Genomic DNA, 16,603 nt, shown 5'->3' with positions numbered 1-16,603 from the left:
GTTCCGGTTGATGTAACGGTTCTGTCATGTTAGCTTGTCGACACATCTAAGGAATTGTGTATATACGCGCTAGCTACGCGCTGGCATTAAAGCGAAACATGACGTATGGGTAAAATGTACAACCTCTGCAGAGTGTAAAACTATTTTAATAGCCGTGCTCACGGTCAAGAGCGCTTGAACTAGTTGCCGGTTTTAGAAGTTTTGGTTTGAAAAACTTGGTATGAGAATTGTTTGACCACACTTGCACCGATTTAAAAGGATGATGGACCGATTAAGAGGATCAAAGGACTGCGAAATGGGAAATGGGGAGTTATGGTTGGTGATGTTGGTCTATTTTATAAAATAAAATAAAATATTTTCAAAATTATGCGTATAAAGACATACCCAAATAAAATGCAGCCTAGTGCTAGTGAACCTATCAGCCTTCCTTGATTAACCATGCATGTATTATAGGAATTTTTGATATACACCCAAAGTCTTGCGAGTACAAAATTGTACTCACCCTTGTTGCTAAAATTTTAAAATTCAGAGTTCGAAGATGAGCCGTCTCTGTTCAGTTCCTTGCCGAAGGACGCGGGTTTTCGACGTTGGTTCTTTCTAGGACTAACTCCCAGTCAGTAGACTGTGAGAATGGTGAGGCATACTATTGTAGGATGGAAGTCCTATATTTCTGTTGCTTCTGCTGCAGATTATTAGCTCTGATTAAATTATAATATTACTAACATGTTTTTGAGTGCAGTTGTGATACCGGTGCTGTTATGTGTACTTGTGGACTGATCATGGGACAAGTACAATAAGGCACAACAGGAACCCGGGCATTTTTACGCCTAGGGGCCCACAATTGGTTAAGGACACGTATATGGGCCGTTTTTGCAGTAGATCCAAGTAGCAGGATTATCGTTTGCCACAAAATGACTTATTGGTAGAATTAAAACTAAGTGACATTTGTAGTTTTTTTTGGATTATTTAGAATGGTACCATTACAATTTATTAAAATTGGAGATATACCACTACAATTCTTTGTATTGGAAATATACTACTGGAATACATCTTTCTCCATTCTGAACCCACACCACAGCGTATACGAGGTTGATATTTTCATGTATGGACCTATTTGCCTCTCTTTCTCTCCCGTATGTAGCTCTGCTCCAGTACGTCACGGCGCGCCACTCAGAACCCTAGCCGCCGCCGGAGTTGATCTCGAAGTACCCACTGCCGCACCGGGGATCGGAGCAGAGGAGGCGCTGCCAACCTGCCTGCCGCCAGCGCGGGCCCCTGCCTCCGCCCCAGCGCCTCCCGCATGCAAGGCTGCAAGAGTTTTTTTTTCGACGAACAAGACTGCAAGAGTTAGGCCATGCGGTCGCCATTATTCTGAGAACAAAATAAAATATTTTGGAAAATTTTTTTTGGAATAAATGTTCTCAAACAAATAAAAATGTTTCATTGAAAATATGATATAGATTTGAAGATCTTGAACAGAACGTGCAACTGAAAGTCGATTGGACAATTGATGTACGGAGTAGAAGATATAGAGCTTAACAGCTTCCCAAGAAAAAGAAAACAGATAAAACAGCACGCCTGCGCCCGCGGTGGCAGGCAGCGCCTCCTCTGCTCCGATCTCCGCTGCGGCAGTGGGTACTCCGAGATCAACTCTGGCGACGGATAGGGTTCTGAGCGGCGCGCCGCGACGTAATGGAGCAGGGCGACATACAGGAGAGAAAGAGAGAGAGGGGCAAATAGGTCTATACGTGAAAAATACCAAACTCGTATACGCTGTGTGTGGGTTCAAAATAGAAAAAAATGTATTCTAGTAGCATATATCTAATATGAAGAATTATAGTGGTATATCTCCAACCTTGAGAAATTGTAATAGTACCATTCCAATTAACCCTTTCTCTTTCATGATATTTGGGAGACCCTTCAAAAGATTTTGTATGGAGACATGGCCACATGAGTCATGAAGAATTATTTGGAATACTATGACCAAGTTTAGCTTCGTGGAAACTATGGACCAACAATGAAAAATTTCTAGCCCATCCAGCCTGCACCACATGCCTCTTTCCGCTTTGGACGAAACTCCTCTGCAGTAGTGCGTGGTCGCTGACGTGTGGGATCGAGACCACGTGTCGTGATCCAACTGCACTCTGAAGTATTGCATATATCCGCCCTCCGCTTACATACCCTCTCTTTCTTTACTGCTGTTTATTACAATTGAAAGTTGTCCATCAGCATGCCACGAGTTCAGTACATGTGGCCCTCCAATTAAGGGATCAATACAAACTCATATGCATAATATTTTTGCTTCGTGTATATAATCTTGTAGCAAACTCATATAATTTTCTTTTCATTATATAAAATTTTGTTCTTCTATGTGTACAAATATTTGCCTCTAGCCAGATAAACTCTATGTTCCATAGCAGAAAAATTTAAGCTGGATAATTATTGTCAATGGGGCCAATCTATAATCTTTTTTCTGTTACGTCTTGTGCACAATATTTTTTATTCAATTTGAACAAACATTTCATTCTGATGGAATAATTATTATTAGGCAAGCTAAGCGTAGAAACAAGTTCCCTTTCCATGTGTATTTTTCTCTTCATGTATGAACTTTCCTTTTAAACATCATGTGAGTTTTCAATTTGAATTCGAGTCATTTTAGTTTGGAGCCAAAAGCCAGAATGCCCGGGACCAACACAAATTGTCGTATTTTTGCGGCTGAACTAAGAAGGCGGAGCACTGGTGGGCCGAAGGCGCATCATGTAGGAAGCGGTGCAAATGTCCAAAATGCAACAATTTGCCCCGGTCTCTAACGCTCGAGTGCTCCGATGAGGCGCTTGTCCCAGAGCAGCATATTTTCATCCCCATCATATTTTCATGTGACAGCAGTCGGTCCCTGGCTCGCAAATACACCCCGAAACATTAATCGCCTCTTCAACCCCTTCAGCGTGGGGCGCGGTTATATAACAGTTAAGTTGATGGCTACCAAACCCATAACATGAAGCAGTGAAGCGGACGAGATATTATTTTGGGCCCCGGGACAGATCTAGGGTGGGGGCTGGGGGTGCGCCAGTGCTTGCACATCAAAGAAAAATAGGGGAGGAATGAGGGGAAGAAGAAGAGAAGAAAGAAGGAGAGGGGGGCTGGAGGAGGAAGAAAGATGTCAGCCCCCCTATCCATGAATCCTGGATCCGCCACTGTTTAGGCCAGTTTGGGGCTGTTTTGTTTCGCATGTTGACAACTAACTACTCCTTCTGTCCCCTTTTTAAGTGTCGTCGTCGGTGTACGTGCCACAATTTTGACTCGATTTGTAGAAAAAACATGCAATATTTGTATCTCCAAATAAATTTGTTAAAAAATTAGATTAAAAGATCTATCTAATTATATTAATTATGTATCATAAATATTAATATTTTTTTATAAAATTAATCAAAGTTATTTTTCAGGAAGCAAAAACGACAGTTATTTAGGGACGGAGGGAGTAGAAGAGAGATTGTGTATTCATACAAAAATACAATTGAGACTCTACCAGGATTACCGCCTGAACGAGAGGTTGATTTATGCATCGAAACCAAACAAGCAACGGATGGAGCAACTAGCGCGAAAGCCGTTGCACATTTTGGTTTGCTTTATCCGCCATAGTAGAAAGAATAAGCAGCTTCTTGTTTAGGGAGTACCGAATAAAACAGAAAATGACACCCTCACCTTCTTATCTCGACAAATGCTCGAACCTCACGACTGCATGCCCTAAGATGTGGACACCCTCAAGATGCTCTCTCAACCAGCCTCTCGACAAGGGAGACAAAGGATCGACTCGCCCCCGTATCAATCAGTGTGCGCCAATGCTTTTTACTATCACGCGACAACAAAACCTTAGTCCCTTGCCACGCTCGCTTAAATGTGTCTTTCTTTGATAAATAAATACCAAAAGCAGAGCCTTTCTTCCCTTCCTCGACACAGTGGATTGCTTTTTTGCCAGGAAATGAGATGCTTTTCCTAGACTTTGGGCTTGCATCCTTTTCTCTACTTCCTATATTGAAAGAGTGGACTACAGAGGCTGAGCTCGAAAAAGAATTGATAGTTTCTACCTTTACCCTATCTATTATCATTTCAACGATCAACTTCCCCCATAATGATATCTATACTACCTACTATCGTCATGATATCAGCCAATTTCTTTCTCATCTTTCGCATCGCCGGACAGCGCATGGTTTTATCAAGATCATAGTTAATTAAAGAAGAACGGAGATTGAGAAGAAGATAAAATGAACTTAAGTCCTCGCTCGTCTCAAGTATGCATGCAAGCGGGGCGGGTTGCGGCTGCCCGCCCCGCAGCCGCACTGACCACATGGTTCGTCGCGGGTCAATGCGGCTGCCCGCCTGCCGCCGCATCATTTTTGCGGGCTTTGCGGCAGCCCGCTTTACGCCGCGATTAGCTATATGCCTCTGTCCGCCGCACGGTGTCAGCTGGGCGGCTTCCGCTAGGCACCAGGTACCAGGCCAATCAGCTCGACTGTTGAAGCGGCGATCCACTATCAGACATGTCACATCCAATCAGCCAAAATGTATATCATTGCAAATTTATATTAATTGATTACAACAACAATAAATTATTAAAATACAATACAATACAAAGTGAGTCCTCTGAACTACTTCGTAAACTTGCCAAAGACAATTTTCACGGTTACATAAGACTATAATCCTAAGCCGCCGTATCAAATAAATTATAAGCAACTGACCACCAAATTAAAGCGAACATAAGCTCCTCTACTTCTTTCTCTTCAGTGACATCAAGCACCTAGCTGCAGTCTCCAGAGAAATCAAAAATAATTCAGGAAGTAGCTTTGTAATCATAAGCTGCATCAACTGTTGTAACTGTTGCTATTATCTATTTTTGTTGTCCACAAGCCTGCATGTATAACTGTCAATGTGTGCAGAGCTTAACGAGTGCCACACCACTCATCCAGTGATTCAAGTAAAATAAACCGCTTTGTACTTATATAACACCAATGCATTGGTTGGACTGATTCACAAGTCTGAAGACTTTTTTTTGGCATTGTAAGCTTATGAAATTCTTGTGGTGGTTAGCAAAACTGGTTATCCTCTGATACATGTTGTAGTATTGTTCTAAAACAAATTGAAATCATAATCCATAAGGAAAGTTGACATAATCAACAGTCTAATGAAACATCTAATTGGGTTAGTGTACAAAATTGAGGGGTGTTTCATTTGAATTTCAGTTTTCTGTTCAGTATATATGGGTCTAATTAAGCACAAGAAACACCACAAAAGTCAAAGTATCCTACTGAAGCATTTTGAACCAACTTCAGAAAAGTGAGCACCGAAAGTGGAAGTAGAAGACAACCTAGTACCTGCCGCCTAATCTACACCACAGCATGGAGAATCGTGGTCCTCCTTCCACCAGTTGCACGATTGACCAACAGAAGCAAGAGCAACCTTGCTAGCGGGAGCATCAGAATCCGAGGACCGTATCTGCAATACTCGAAAATCATGAGCGGCACTCTCCCCATCCACTGCCTTCATTTTTAAAACATTTTAAGATGGATTCCTCAAGTCAAAAGATTGCAATCCACCCTCAGATCCGAGTGGAACAAATTACCTAGGAGGGGATGGATGCCGCAACAAAGGTTCCGTAGGTCCAACCGTCCAACTGTCCAAGGAAAGAAGGCAAAGTTGATTTTGCGATGCTGTTTGTACCAATCAAGAAAACAACAACAAACTAGTCAACTAATCTTGGGCTAGAGTGGAGAAATTACCTGGGAGGGCGTGGTTGCAGCAACGAAGGTAGGAACGAGTACGCCTAGCGGCAATAGAGGAGCCCGCAACCATGAGCGGATCGACATCGCGCGTGCCGACAAACGTCGGCGAGGCCGCCGGCGAGAGGGAGCAACTGATGGAGCATCGATGAGATCGAAGGCGACGAAAGGAGCGTGGTCGATGGGAGACAACAGTGGATCTGCGGGCGAGTGGCGTTGCATCGCACAAGCGGATAACAGCTCACGGACGGCAGCTCTCGGAGCGAACAACGGACAGCAGCGCACGGCCGCCGCCGCCGCCCCTCTCACCCGCGGAACCCCTCTCCCCGATCCCATTCTTTGCGGGCTCTGCGGCGCCGCTGGGCCCCGTTGGTTGGCCCGCATGGAGCCGCTTCAGCTATGCGGGCTGATTTGTGGCGCTATGCGGGTATGCGGCGCGGGTCCAGCCAGCGGGCTTGCGGCAAAACCCGCCCCGCTTGCATCCCTAGTCTCAAGAGAGGGACGAGTCAAAATTCTTTCTGGACTTTTGCACGTAAAAAGGCTTCCACGTTTGACCATAGAAGCCCTGGGTAGAGAAAAAAAGAACATAGACAAAGAATAGGCCTGATTCGTCTGCTCGTGGGATTGCCGATACTGCTACCCGGCTACACTGAAAGAGGGAAGCGAATAGCCTGAAGATTCTTTCCTTTGTTGTCTCACTATCAGAGCTTGCGAGAGAGACCAAAAATACTCTCTTCGGCGACTTAGACTTACTCATTTTGGCGATGTCTGGCACCCGCGCAGGAAGGGTGGAATTGTATGAATGTCGTTCACTCTGTGAGATATCGTCACCCACATGCATGCAGGTTCCAAACTAATAAATTATAAATAATAAACCGAGCATCTAGATTAAATTTGAGTTGCACCGTTATTTTTCTTATGACAAGATCTTCAAAACAAGATCACATTTGCCTATATTTGCATGATATTTTTAAAAATATTTCTTAAATACTAATTAATTTAATTCTGAATACGGGAAACAAATATATTAACAACACAAACAAATAACTTTTTTACAAACAAAAAATTAAACATATCGAACAAATAATAATATACAACGAGCAAAATATTGAACATCATGAACATTTAATTGTATAGAATGAATAATAAAAATACAAATTGCGAACAAATAATTCAACATTGGTGAACAATTTAATTTACGAAGCGAATAAATAATTTAGCATCACGAACAGATTAGTTATAGGATTGATATGAAAAACAAATGCATCTATCTCGCTATATGTACACGCGTTAAACAAGTTAGTATATAAAGAAAGTAAATTATAAAGAATCTACATGAGATGCCTACACCTTATATAAGCAGCAACCGATCCAGACGCAGCAGGCCCAAATTAAAACAAGAGATGCAAGAAGCCGGATGGGGGACGCAGCATTGTGATGCAGATAAAGTATGAGAAGCTGCCACGTTTCTGCTCCCACTGTGGCAGGATGGGCCATGTTCATCTCGAATGTGGCTCGGGGGAGCATGAGGAGGAGACGTTGGAGTATGGAGACTGGATGGTAGCTGATTTCGAGACATGGCGCCCTGGAACACCCCGCGTCCGTGCACCACCGGCGACTCGGGAGGCCCGAGGCGGTCGCGCCATGGGAGAAGGCAGGGGAGGCCGGTTTCCCTACCGGGGCGGACGCACAGCAGGTTATGGTGCGAGGAGTGGAGCACGGGGCGTGTGGAAGGAAAAAGAGACGCGGTCAGAGGATAGCTCGGGCACAAAGAAGAGGTCTTCTACTGATGCGGGGCTATCGGCTTAGGCGGATGAGGAGAATGATACAGCGACTAGTCCTCTTAAGCCGCCTCCACCCCCACAGGAGCCGCGCCTTGGGCAGGCTAGCGCACAGAAGCATCTTCACTTGGGTGATGAGGCAGCTGACCAACCTATCCCACCTCCCCCACCACAGTACCAATCACCAGGAGAAAGGAAGCGGCTGAAGAGGACGACGCAGAAGCAGGATGAGGGAAGTTCGATGCAACAAAAGGCGGGCTCCAACACAGAGTTCCGCTAGCAGCAATGAGTTGTCTCAGTTGGAACTGTCGCGGCCTAAGCAACGGCGTGATAGTGAGGGAGCTTCGTGAACTTGCGAAGAAGTTTGCCCCTACCGTGCTATGTGTGCTCGAGACTCAAGTTAATAAAGCACAGGTTGAAGGCCTTCGACATACTTTAGGGTATGACAAAGCTTTTGCGGTTAGTAGTTCAGGTCGTAGTGGCGGCCTAGGGATTTTCTAGAATAATAATTTAAATGTGGAGATTTTACCGTACTCACGGTACCATATTGATACTATTATTTATGATGGATTGTGTGATCAGTGGAGACTGACATGTGTGTACGGGGAAGCTCGGACGAACGAGCGCTACAAGACTTGGGATGTACTCAAGTTTATAAAATCATCAAGTCCACACCCGTGGATGTGTATTGGTGACTTCAATGAAGTTTTACATCAATCTGAACATGATGGTTTCCAAGAGAGGAGTCACGCACAAATTGCGAGCTTCCGAGAGATGTGGATTATCCGATCTGGGCTTCGTGGGACCCAGTTGGACGTTTGAGAAGCGAATCGCGGGAGGCGATTTCTGTCGAGTGCGCCTGGACCGTGCTCTCGCAACGTCGTCATGGTGTTTTCGCTTCCCACTGTCAAGAGTGCGTCATCTCACGGTGGCAGCTTCTGATCATAAACCGATCCTTCTACAGTGGGAGCCGAGCCAACGACGAATGAGGAAAGGGAGACGTTTCAGGTACGAGCTCATGTGGGAAACTCATCCCGATTTTATGCAAACTTTACTGCATAATTGGCAGGATGCAGGAGAGGCAACAACACTCACTGATCTGAAACGGAAGTTGGCAGCGGTGGCTAGTGGAATTGATGGCTGGGGTTCCACGTCCTTTGGCCACATAGGGCGAGAGTTAAAGCAGCTCCACAAGGAGCTGGATCACATGCAGTCCGACCCGCTGCGCACGGGGCCAATATATGAAGAAGTGAAGATCAGGGAACGTATTATGGAACTGAATCACAGGGAGGAGATTATGTGGCGACAACGGTCACGAATAATGTGGCTTGCTGCAGGTGATAGGAACACGAAATTTTTCCATCTTCGAGCAAGTCAACGCCGCAAGAAGAACATGATAATAAAGTTAAAGAATCCTGATGGCCAGATAACAGAAAATTATGAGGAGATGGGCAAGCTATCCACGGTTTTCTATATTGACCTCTATAGATCGGAGGGTACTCAGGACATGGAGGTGGTCTTGAACACGGTACCTGTAAAGGTTACAGCAGAGATGAACCAGAAACTCTTGGCACCTTTTCATGGGGAGGAAGTCAAGAAGGCACTGTTCCAAATGTTCCCAACGAAGGCACCGGGACCGGATGGATACCCTGCTCACTTCTTTCAGCGACACTAGGATATCTGCGGAGCGGAGGTTACAACAGTAGTGTTGCGAGTGTTGCAGGGAGAGGATGATCCGGCCAGCATTAATGAGACATGCATTGTTTTGATCCCAAAAGTGGCGAGCCCGGAGGAGCTGGGCCAATTCTGTCCGATAAGTCTGTGCAACATTATATATAAAATCACTTCGAAGGTGGCAGCAAACAGACTGAAGGGCGTGTTACCGTACATCATATCAGAGGAGCAGTCGGCCTTTGTTCCAGGCCGTCTCATCACAGACAACATCATCACAGCATACGAATGTTTGCACTTCATGAAAAAGAAGCGCCCGCGAGACAGCAGATGCTGTGCTTTGAAGTTGGACATGAAAAAAAGCTTATGATTGCGTAGAATGGGCGTACCTGAGGGCGATCATGTTGCGGCTGGGTTTTCACAGTTTGTGGACAGATATGGTGATGAGGCTAGTGACGACAGTATCTTTCTCTGTCCTGTTTAACGGTGAACGGTTGCAGAGCTTCAAACCGTCCAGAGGCATCCGTCAAGGAGACCCAATCTCCCCTTACTTGTTTTTGTTGGCAGCAGAGGGTCTTTCGTGCCTTTTAAATTCAAGAAATCAGTCATCGAATCTTAAGGGCATTAAGGTGGCGCCGTCGGCTCCGACGGTGAACCATCTTTTGTTTGCGGATGACAGCCTGCTGTTTTTCAAAGCAAATGAGGAGAATGCGGAGGAGGTGAAGGATGCCATAAAGGCTTATTGTAACGTGTCTGGGCAACAGGTGAATGTGGATAAATCATCGATCTTATTTGCGAAGGGATGCTCGAATAGTACCCGAGAACAGATCAAGGATATACTGCAAGTTCGCAATGAATCGATCAATGAGAAATACTTAGGAATGCCATCTGACGTTGGAATTGCGTCATCAAGAGCATTCAAATATTTGAAAGACCGGGTCTGGAAGAGGATTCAAGGCTGGATGGAACAGAGCCTGTCTGTGGGTGGGAAAGAGATTCTCATCAAAGCAGTGGCCCAAGCAATCCCGACATACTCAATGTCCTGTTTTAAGTTGCCGAGGGGCCTATGTCAACATATTGATAGCCATCTTCGGAACTTCTGGTGGGGCAGCAAGCAGGGGAAAAAGGAGAACGTGCTGGGTTGCGTGGGAAGATATGACAAAACCAAAGTGCATGGGCGGCCTGGGCTTCAGGGACATAGAATTGTTCAATCTGGCCCTCCTTGAAAGCAAGCCTGGCGAATTCTACAAGAGCCAGCTTCTTTAAGTGCTCGGGTGCTTAAATCTGTGTACTTCCCACACCAAGATTTTCTGGATGCGGAGGTGGGTTCATCACCTTCCCGGGTGTGGAGATCAATAATGGAAGGGAAGGAAGTTCTAGAAAAAGGACTGATAAAAAGAATTGGCACGGGTGCTTCAACCAACATTTGGACTACAAATTGGCTGCCGAGAGATGGCATGTTTCGGCCTCTTCCCGGCATGAATGCGGAACCGCCACAATTGGTGAGTGAGCTGATCTGTCCATTATCAGCTACATGGAACAAGCAGATGCTTGAGGATTATTTCGTGCCGCTGGATAGAAGCGTAATAAGCAATATTCCGATCAGCACACGACGACAGGACGACTTCTGGGCTTGGCATTACGAACGGAGAGGAGTTTACTCAGTACGTTCGGCATACAACATGCTGGTCAGGAACAAAGAGAATGCAACGACTTACTTCACAAACTCCACCAGCAAGTCTGACACGAGTGCAAGGGAAAAGGAGTGGAATACTCTCTGGAAGGTAAAAGTTCCCCCCAAAATTCGTGTTTTCTTGTGGAGATTGGCGCGGCATTCGCTATCGACTGGCGATGTTCGCTGCCATAGAAACATGGCGCCAAACAGTCTGTGTGCATTGTGCGGAGGCCAGGATTCATGGAAGCATTCCCTCCTGGACTGTCACATGGCAAAGAGCGTTTGGGCACTTGAAGATGAGGAAATCGCAGAGCTTCTTTCTATAATACCTGAGCATGATGCACGGGGTTGGCTGTCAGAGGTCATCCAAAAACTCTCTGAAGGACTAATGACAAGGGTGGCAGTAACCCTTTGGGCAATCTGGTATGCGAGAAGACAAGCAATTCATGAGAACAGTTTCCAGAGCCCTTTCTCCACACAAGCTGCTTCATAAATAGGTTCCTAGGGGATCTTGAAGGCTCTCAGAACAGATCACCACGACCAACAGTGATAAAGGAGGGGAGGCCGCAATGGATTGCACCGCCTGTGGGTGTGGCGAAGACTAATGTTGATGCTGCTGTCTCTAAGAGCTCGAACATAGCAGCCACAGCGGCAGTAGCAAGAGATGACAATGGAAATTTCCTGGGTGCATCTGCTGTGGTATGGGAGGGTTTTGAGGACCCGGAGATTCTGGAGGCAATGGCATGTCGAGAAGGCTTATCTCTTGCAGCGGATCTCTGTTTGGGCAAGATCAGGATTGCAAGCGACTGTTTGAATGTGGTCAGAGCTATTGGAGATGTTGGTATGGGCCGTGCTGGCCACATAATTAGGGAGATCAAGGCGACGATGTCTGAACTGCAAGCAGCTGAAGTCGTTCATGAAGGTCGTGCCTCTAATGGCGATGCACACTCTGTAGCTAGAAGTGCTATCTATGATCCTCCGGGAAGGCGGGTGTGGCTCCTCTCACCCCCAGCAGGAGTTTGTAATTCCTACGCACCTGATGTTTAGTACTGCAGGTGTGGTGTAATCAAAAAAAAAAAAAAAAAGCCAGCAAGCGGCAGTTTGCACGAGGCATCGTGGTGGGTGCGCTCGAGGAAGAGGGGACAACGTTTAATAGGCTGATTTTGTTTAATGGGCCGAAATTACCAACGTGAGCTCTTCAGCGATTTTTTAATTTTTACATTTTTCAATTTCGTTTTTTATAAAAATATATTTTCGTTTTCGAAATTTACATATATATATATACCCCGGACTCCCCGCTGCCGGGCGGCCGGCACCTAGTCGCCCGGCTGCAGGGCGGCAGGGGGTTTTCTACAATTTTCAACGGTGAAAATTTACGCGCCGGCCCCTGGAGGACCGGTCGCCCGGCAGCGGGGCAGCCGGCCGGCTCCCCCTCCCCTATTTGGCGACATTTTCTTCACCGGTAATGACAATCACGCAGTGTTGTGTGGTTCTTAGTTCCAAGATAGCTTTTGGACAAAGTAATAAATCAACCGCAATCAACGCTGCTCTTTTCCTTTTTCAGGATGCACCCAAAACAACCGTTGACAAACTCAAAATTGCATGGGAATGGCTAGACCAACATCCACTTGTTGGCCGTGAGTTGGATTTATTACTCTATTTTCGTTTGAACGTGCTCGTTGTCATGCTCGTTGTCATGGTGTGTTGTCCGTGTGGGGGATATCTGGTGTTGGCAAATCATTTCTTGTCAAGCACTTATAACATGGTGACTGCACTCGAGACACCAGATTGGATCAAGTACGGTTGGGTGAATGTATCCCGTCCATTCAAGTACGGTTGGGTGAATGTATCCCGTCCATTCGATTTAATGGACCTCTCATGGAGCTTGCTTTTGGATTTGAATGGTGGTTCTCTCCAAGACGGCATGTCAGTGATGCAAGAACCGATTCAGGGTGCCATGAATATCTACGTAATCATCGATGTATAGTTGTTATCGACGGTCTGCGGTGTACAGAAGAATGGGACTTGATAAAAGCTGTCTTGGAACTAGGAACCACACAACACTGCGTGGTTGTCATTACCGGTGAAGAAAGTGTCGCCAAATAGGGGAGGGGGAGCCGACCGTCCGGCAGCCGGGCGGCCTGGGGGGCCGGCCGCCCCGCTGCCGGGCGCCCGGTCCTCCAGGGGCCGGCGCGTAAATTTTCACCGTTGAAAATTGTAGAAAACCCCCTGCCGCCCTGCAGCCGGGCGACCAGGTGCCGACCGCCGGCAGCGGGGAGGCCGGGGTATATATATGTAAATTTCGAAAACAAAAATATATTTTTGTAAAAAACAAAATTGAAAAATGTAAAAATAAAAAAAGCACGAGCTCTTCAGGCGATGGATCAAGATTTTGTAGCTCAGGCGATGTATAGCTCCCGCGCTTCAGCGTGACCAATTCGCGCATGCATATGGCAGCCCTGGGGAGGCCCGATCGCGTGTGCACCAAAGGAGGGAGCACGTACTCGGCGCCAAATTAAGACCATGCACGAACGCGCGTGATCCGCCCATGCCGCCGCCCGTTCGCTCGCTTCCGTTGGGAATAAGGAGTTTGACCATGATAACCTCCATTGATCAGCTGTTGCACGGTGGGCGGTGGCTAGGTCAAGGTCAGGGCGCACGCCACCGCCGACCAAGCTCCGGCCAGACCTAAACGATGTTGGTGGTAGCCGCCGGCGCCGGTGAGCGGTGGAGGTTCAAACTGCTAATAGTTTGGATGAAAATCGATTGCAATGATTTGGATTTTGCACGGGTTCTACTTTAATTTGGTTGAAAATAGTTGACGATCTAGCAATCAATACGGTTTGATTTGGTTTCACAACTGAGACGAATTGATTTGATTTGGGGGCACTAATAAAGCTGAGCGGCTGTTGTGCACGTCCTCCACTTGTCATGCTCATCATCTTAGCCATCAATAGTACTAGCAATTAAAAGTACTACCACTAGTATGCTCCTGCACTATTTACAGGTTTCTACCTTTCTCTCTACTTTCAATAGGATGGTATCATTTGGGTTTCACTTGCTATGGGATGGTTTATATCAGCGTGTTTAACAAAAATAGTTTATAGCAGATTTAGTTTGGATTTCAGACCACCACCAGCTTGAGCGGAGCGGAGGCAGCTAGCTACATCGAGCTAGCTATCTGGATTCGCCTCGATTAGGTCCTGCGCGTGCAGGGCGCCTGTGAGGGGATGACAGGTTCGATGGTCACGTCCAACACGCACGGCCGGCGGCGGGGCAGCTAGCATCTCTGCACGTAAGAGCATTTCCAGCCCACTTTTTATTTAAACTCTTATTCTATTTTTTAGGAGTTTTGAAGAAATTTTAATTCCAACAGGATTTTTAAATTGACTTTCATCTTAGATGGGCTCTCAATCAGGAGGGCCCGATCCGCCCTCCCATCGGCCTGGCATGCCTGCCTCTCGCCCGATGCCTCTCCGCCCCGCCGGCTGCCACCCCGCCGCCCTCGGCCCAGCACGCCTCCACCTCGCCTCCCAGCAGGGGCACGACACTCGGCGCGCGCCAGGACATGGGGCCGGGGGTAGCCCGCGCACGGCGGCCGGAAACCCACGCGATGCGCGGGCGCCCGTCTCGTCGGCCGCTCCGAGCGGCGCTCCGAGGTTGCCGCCCGCTCCCAGGCCGACAGCCCGGCGCGTCCAACTCCGCCGCCCGGGGGCCGCCCCCGCTCCGCACGCGGAGCACGATTCTCGTGCCCCGTGAGGACCGGCTCGCAAGAAGGTGGCCCTGCAGTGGATCGCCAACGACTCGACCCGCCGCGCGACCTTGAAGAGGCGCCACAAGGGCCTGATGAAGAAGGCGAGCGAGCTGGCCACGTTGTGCGACGTCGACGTCCTCGTCGTGGTCTACGACGGCGAGGGCGAGGCGCGGCCGGAGGTGTGGCCGGACGCCCCCGGCGAGGCGGAGCGCATCGCCGCCCGCTTCAAGGCCGTGCCGGAGCTGGACCAGTGCAAGAAGAAGCAGGACATGAAGGGCTTCCTCACGCAGAGCAACGACAAGCTCAGGGTTCAGCTGCGCAAGGCGCAGCACGAGAACTGGGAGCAAGGCACATCTGAGACTAAATTTTGTTTAAAAATTCTCTAGTGTATTATTATGAAGTCTGAACTGAATGTTATTCACTATTGAATGTTCAAATGGGTTCAAGCAATATTCAGTTGTGTGCTTTTCTGGAATGCATTTGTGCACAATTCTACTGTGATGTTTCTTTTGTGTAAATTTAACCTCTGCATTGTTCAGAGCAATATTCCTTGTGTAGCATGCTGATGTTGGTCATTCAGAGGGTTGGTTGTTGTACTTCTAATCTTCTATCAATTAACATAATGGTCATTATTCTGAATTGTTTGTTGTACTAAATCAATTAACAGAATGGCAACACTTGGGCAAGAAACAGTGCTAGTTCAGATTGTTAACTGAACTGAGCATGGCTGGCTGATCTGCTGAATTGTTACAGTGTTGGTGCCCACATTGTTCTGTTAGTGATGTAAAGCATTGTAAGTATCAGAAGTAACATGCCGAAAATAGTGAACCTGCCAATAATTTACAGAACATTTAGTTTATTATGACTAACACTTACACTTACAGCAGAGAACATATATGATTAACTTATAAATAGGAAACAGATCACTAGATATAAATATCACAATTTAGCTTATTATATACCAGGATTCTGTTATCATATACAGGTAAGATAGAGAATACTAACTAATGCTGACTACATAGTAATTTAAATGGCCACAGTAAACTGAACAAATTGAACTTTTCAGTTGTGTGAACCACTAACAGTTTGCACACTCAACAGGAATATAGAAGCCAATACCTTTTGAGCGAGAGCTGTTGCAGCACTGCATCTGCACATGCAGATAGAAAAGGCCTGCAGAAAATGAACTTTCTTATGTCTACTGAACTAATGGACTTTCAGAAACAGAGATGCAGCCAATGATATGCAGCAGCCTGAATCATGGCACCTGGCGCACACAGCCAGCAGCTAATGTCCAGTGCATAATACAGATGCAGTGTAGTGGAAGGTCAACAGAATGAAAACACTTCATTTTCTGTGTTCAGGGCATAATACAGATGCAGCACCTTGTGAAATTCATTTTCTGTACCTGAGCATTTTCAGCTGGTCTATTTTGGTCAGTCTGGATATGTCGCTGCGGGAAATGGCCGACTACAAAACTACTCGAATGCTCGTTTGTTGTGCGCTTGATCGGATATGGTCTAGCACGCAAAGACTCGAGGATTTACACTGGTTCGGGCCTGAAATGCCCAACGTCCTGTATGGGGGGTGGTGTTCTTACTCTATTGGTCTCGAGCCCGGGTGCTCAAAGTTTAGAGGGGAGCTTACAAGCTGGTCAAGCGGTGCTGGATCTCTAGGAGTCCAACCCTTTCCTACGTTGGGGGGGGGGCTTTCCCTTTTATAGTTCAAGGTGGGGCCCCCATTACAGATATCTACCACTATGTTTTGGCACCGTCGGGGTGCGATTCGTCCTTGTCAGTCGTCGGGGCCCACTCAGTCGGTCGGGAGTGGGCAGGCTTGATCTTGGCGATATTCTGGGCAAGAGATGATCTTGGCGATCTTCTTGGGCAACGCGTCCCCCCGGTGTTGTCACATCCTGGCCCAGTCGGGGCGGCGCGATCACTCGGGT

The 16,603-nt window shown here is 47.0% G+C and overlaps 1 protein-coding gene and 1 long non-coding RNA gene across 3 annotated transcripts; one reads left to right on the top strand and one right to left on the bottom strand.

Annotated features, from left to right (window-relative positions):
- Positions 1-1,317: 1,317 nt before the first annotated feature.
- LOC120675444 lies at positions 1,318-6,158 on the bottom strand. 2 transcript variants are annotated; one of them, XR_005675352.1, is made up of 4 exons: positions 5,775-6,158; positions 5,618-5,668; positions 5,370-5,490; positions 1,318-4,799 (listed from the first exon to the last, which is right to left on the bottom strand). It is a non-coding gene; the product is annotated as an uncharacterized LOC120675444 (long non-coding RNA). The 2 variants fall into 2 exon arrangements; XR_005675351.1 differs by having other exon boundaries at positions 1,318-5,490; positions 5,775-6,157.
- An 8,198-nt stretch (positions 6,159-14,356) lies between these two features.
- LOC120675428 (agamous-like MADS-box protein AGL80) lies at positions 14,357-15,090 on the top strand. The gene has a single exon (XM_039956650.1). It carries the CDS (start codon positions 14,748-14,750, stop codon positions 15,039-15,041), a length of 294 nt encoding a protein of 97 aa, XP_039812584.1. The 5' UTR covers positions 14,357-14,747; the 3' UTR covers positions 15,042-15,090.
- The last annotated feature ends 1,513 nt before the right edge of the window (positions 15,091-16,603 follow it).

This window comes from Panicum virgatum, chromosome 5N (genome assembly GCF_016808335.1).
Source record: "Panicum virgatum strain AP13 chromosome 5N, P.virgatum_v5, whole genome shotgun sequence".
NCBI lineage: Eukaryota > Viridiplantae > Streptophyta > Magnoliopsida > Poales > Poaceae > Panicum > Panicum virgatum.
Note: the sequence above shows the minus strand (reverse complement) of the source record. Positions and strands in the feature narration are given on the sequence as shown.

Bases quoted from the DNA above. Each gene is read 5' to 3' on its own strand.
- LOC120675428 (XM_039956650.1), top strand. From the start codon at position 14,748: ATGAAGAAGGCGAGCGAGCTGGCCACGTTGTGCGACGTCGACGTCCTC.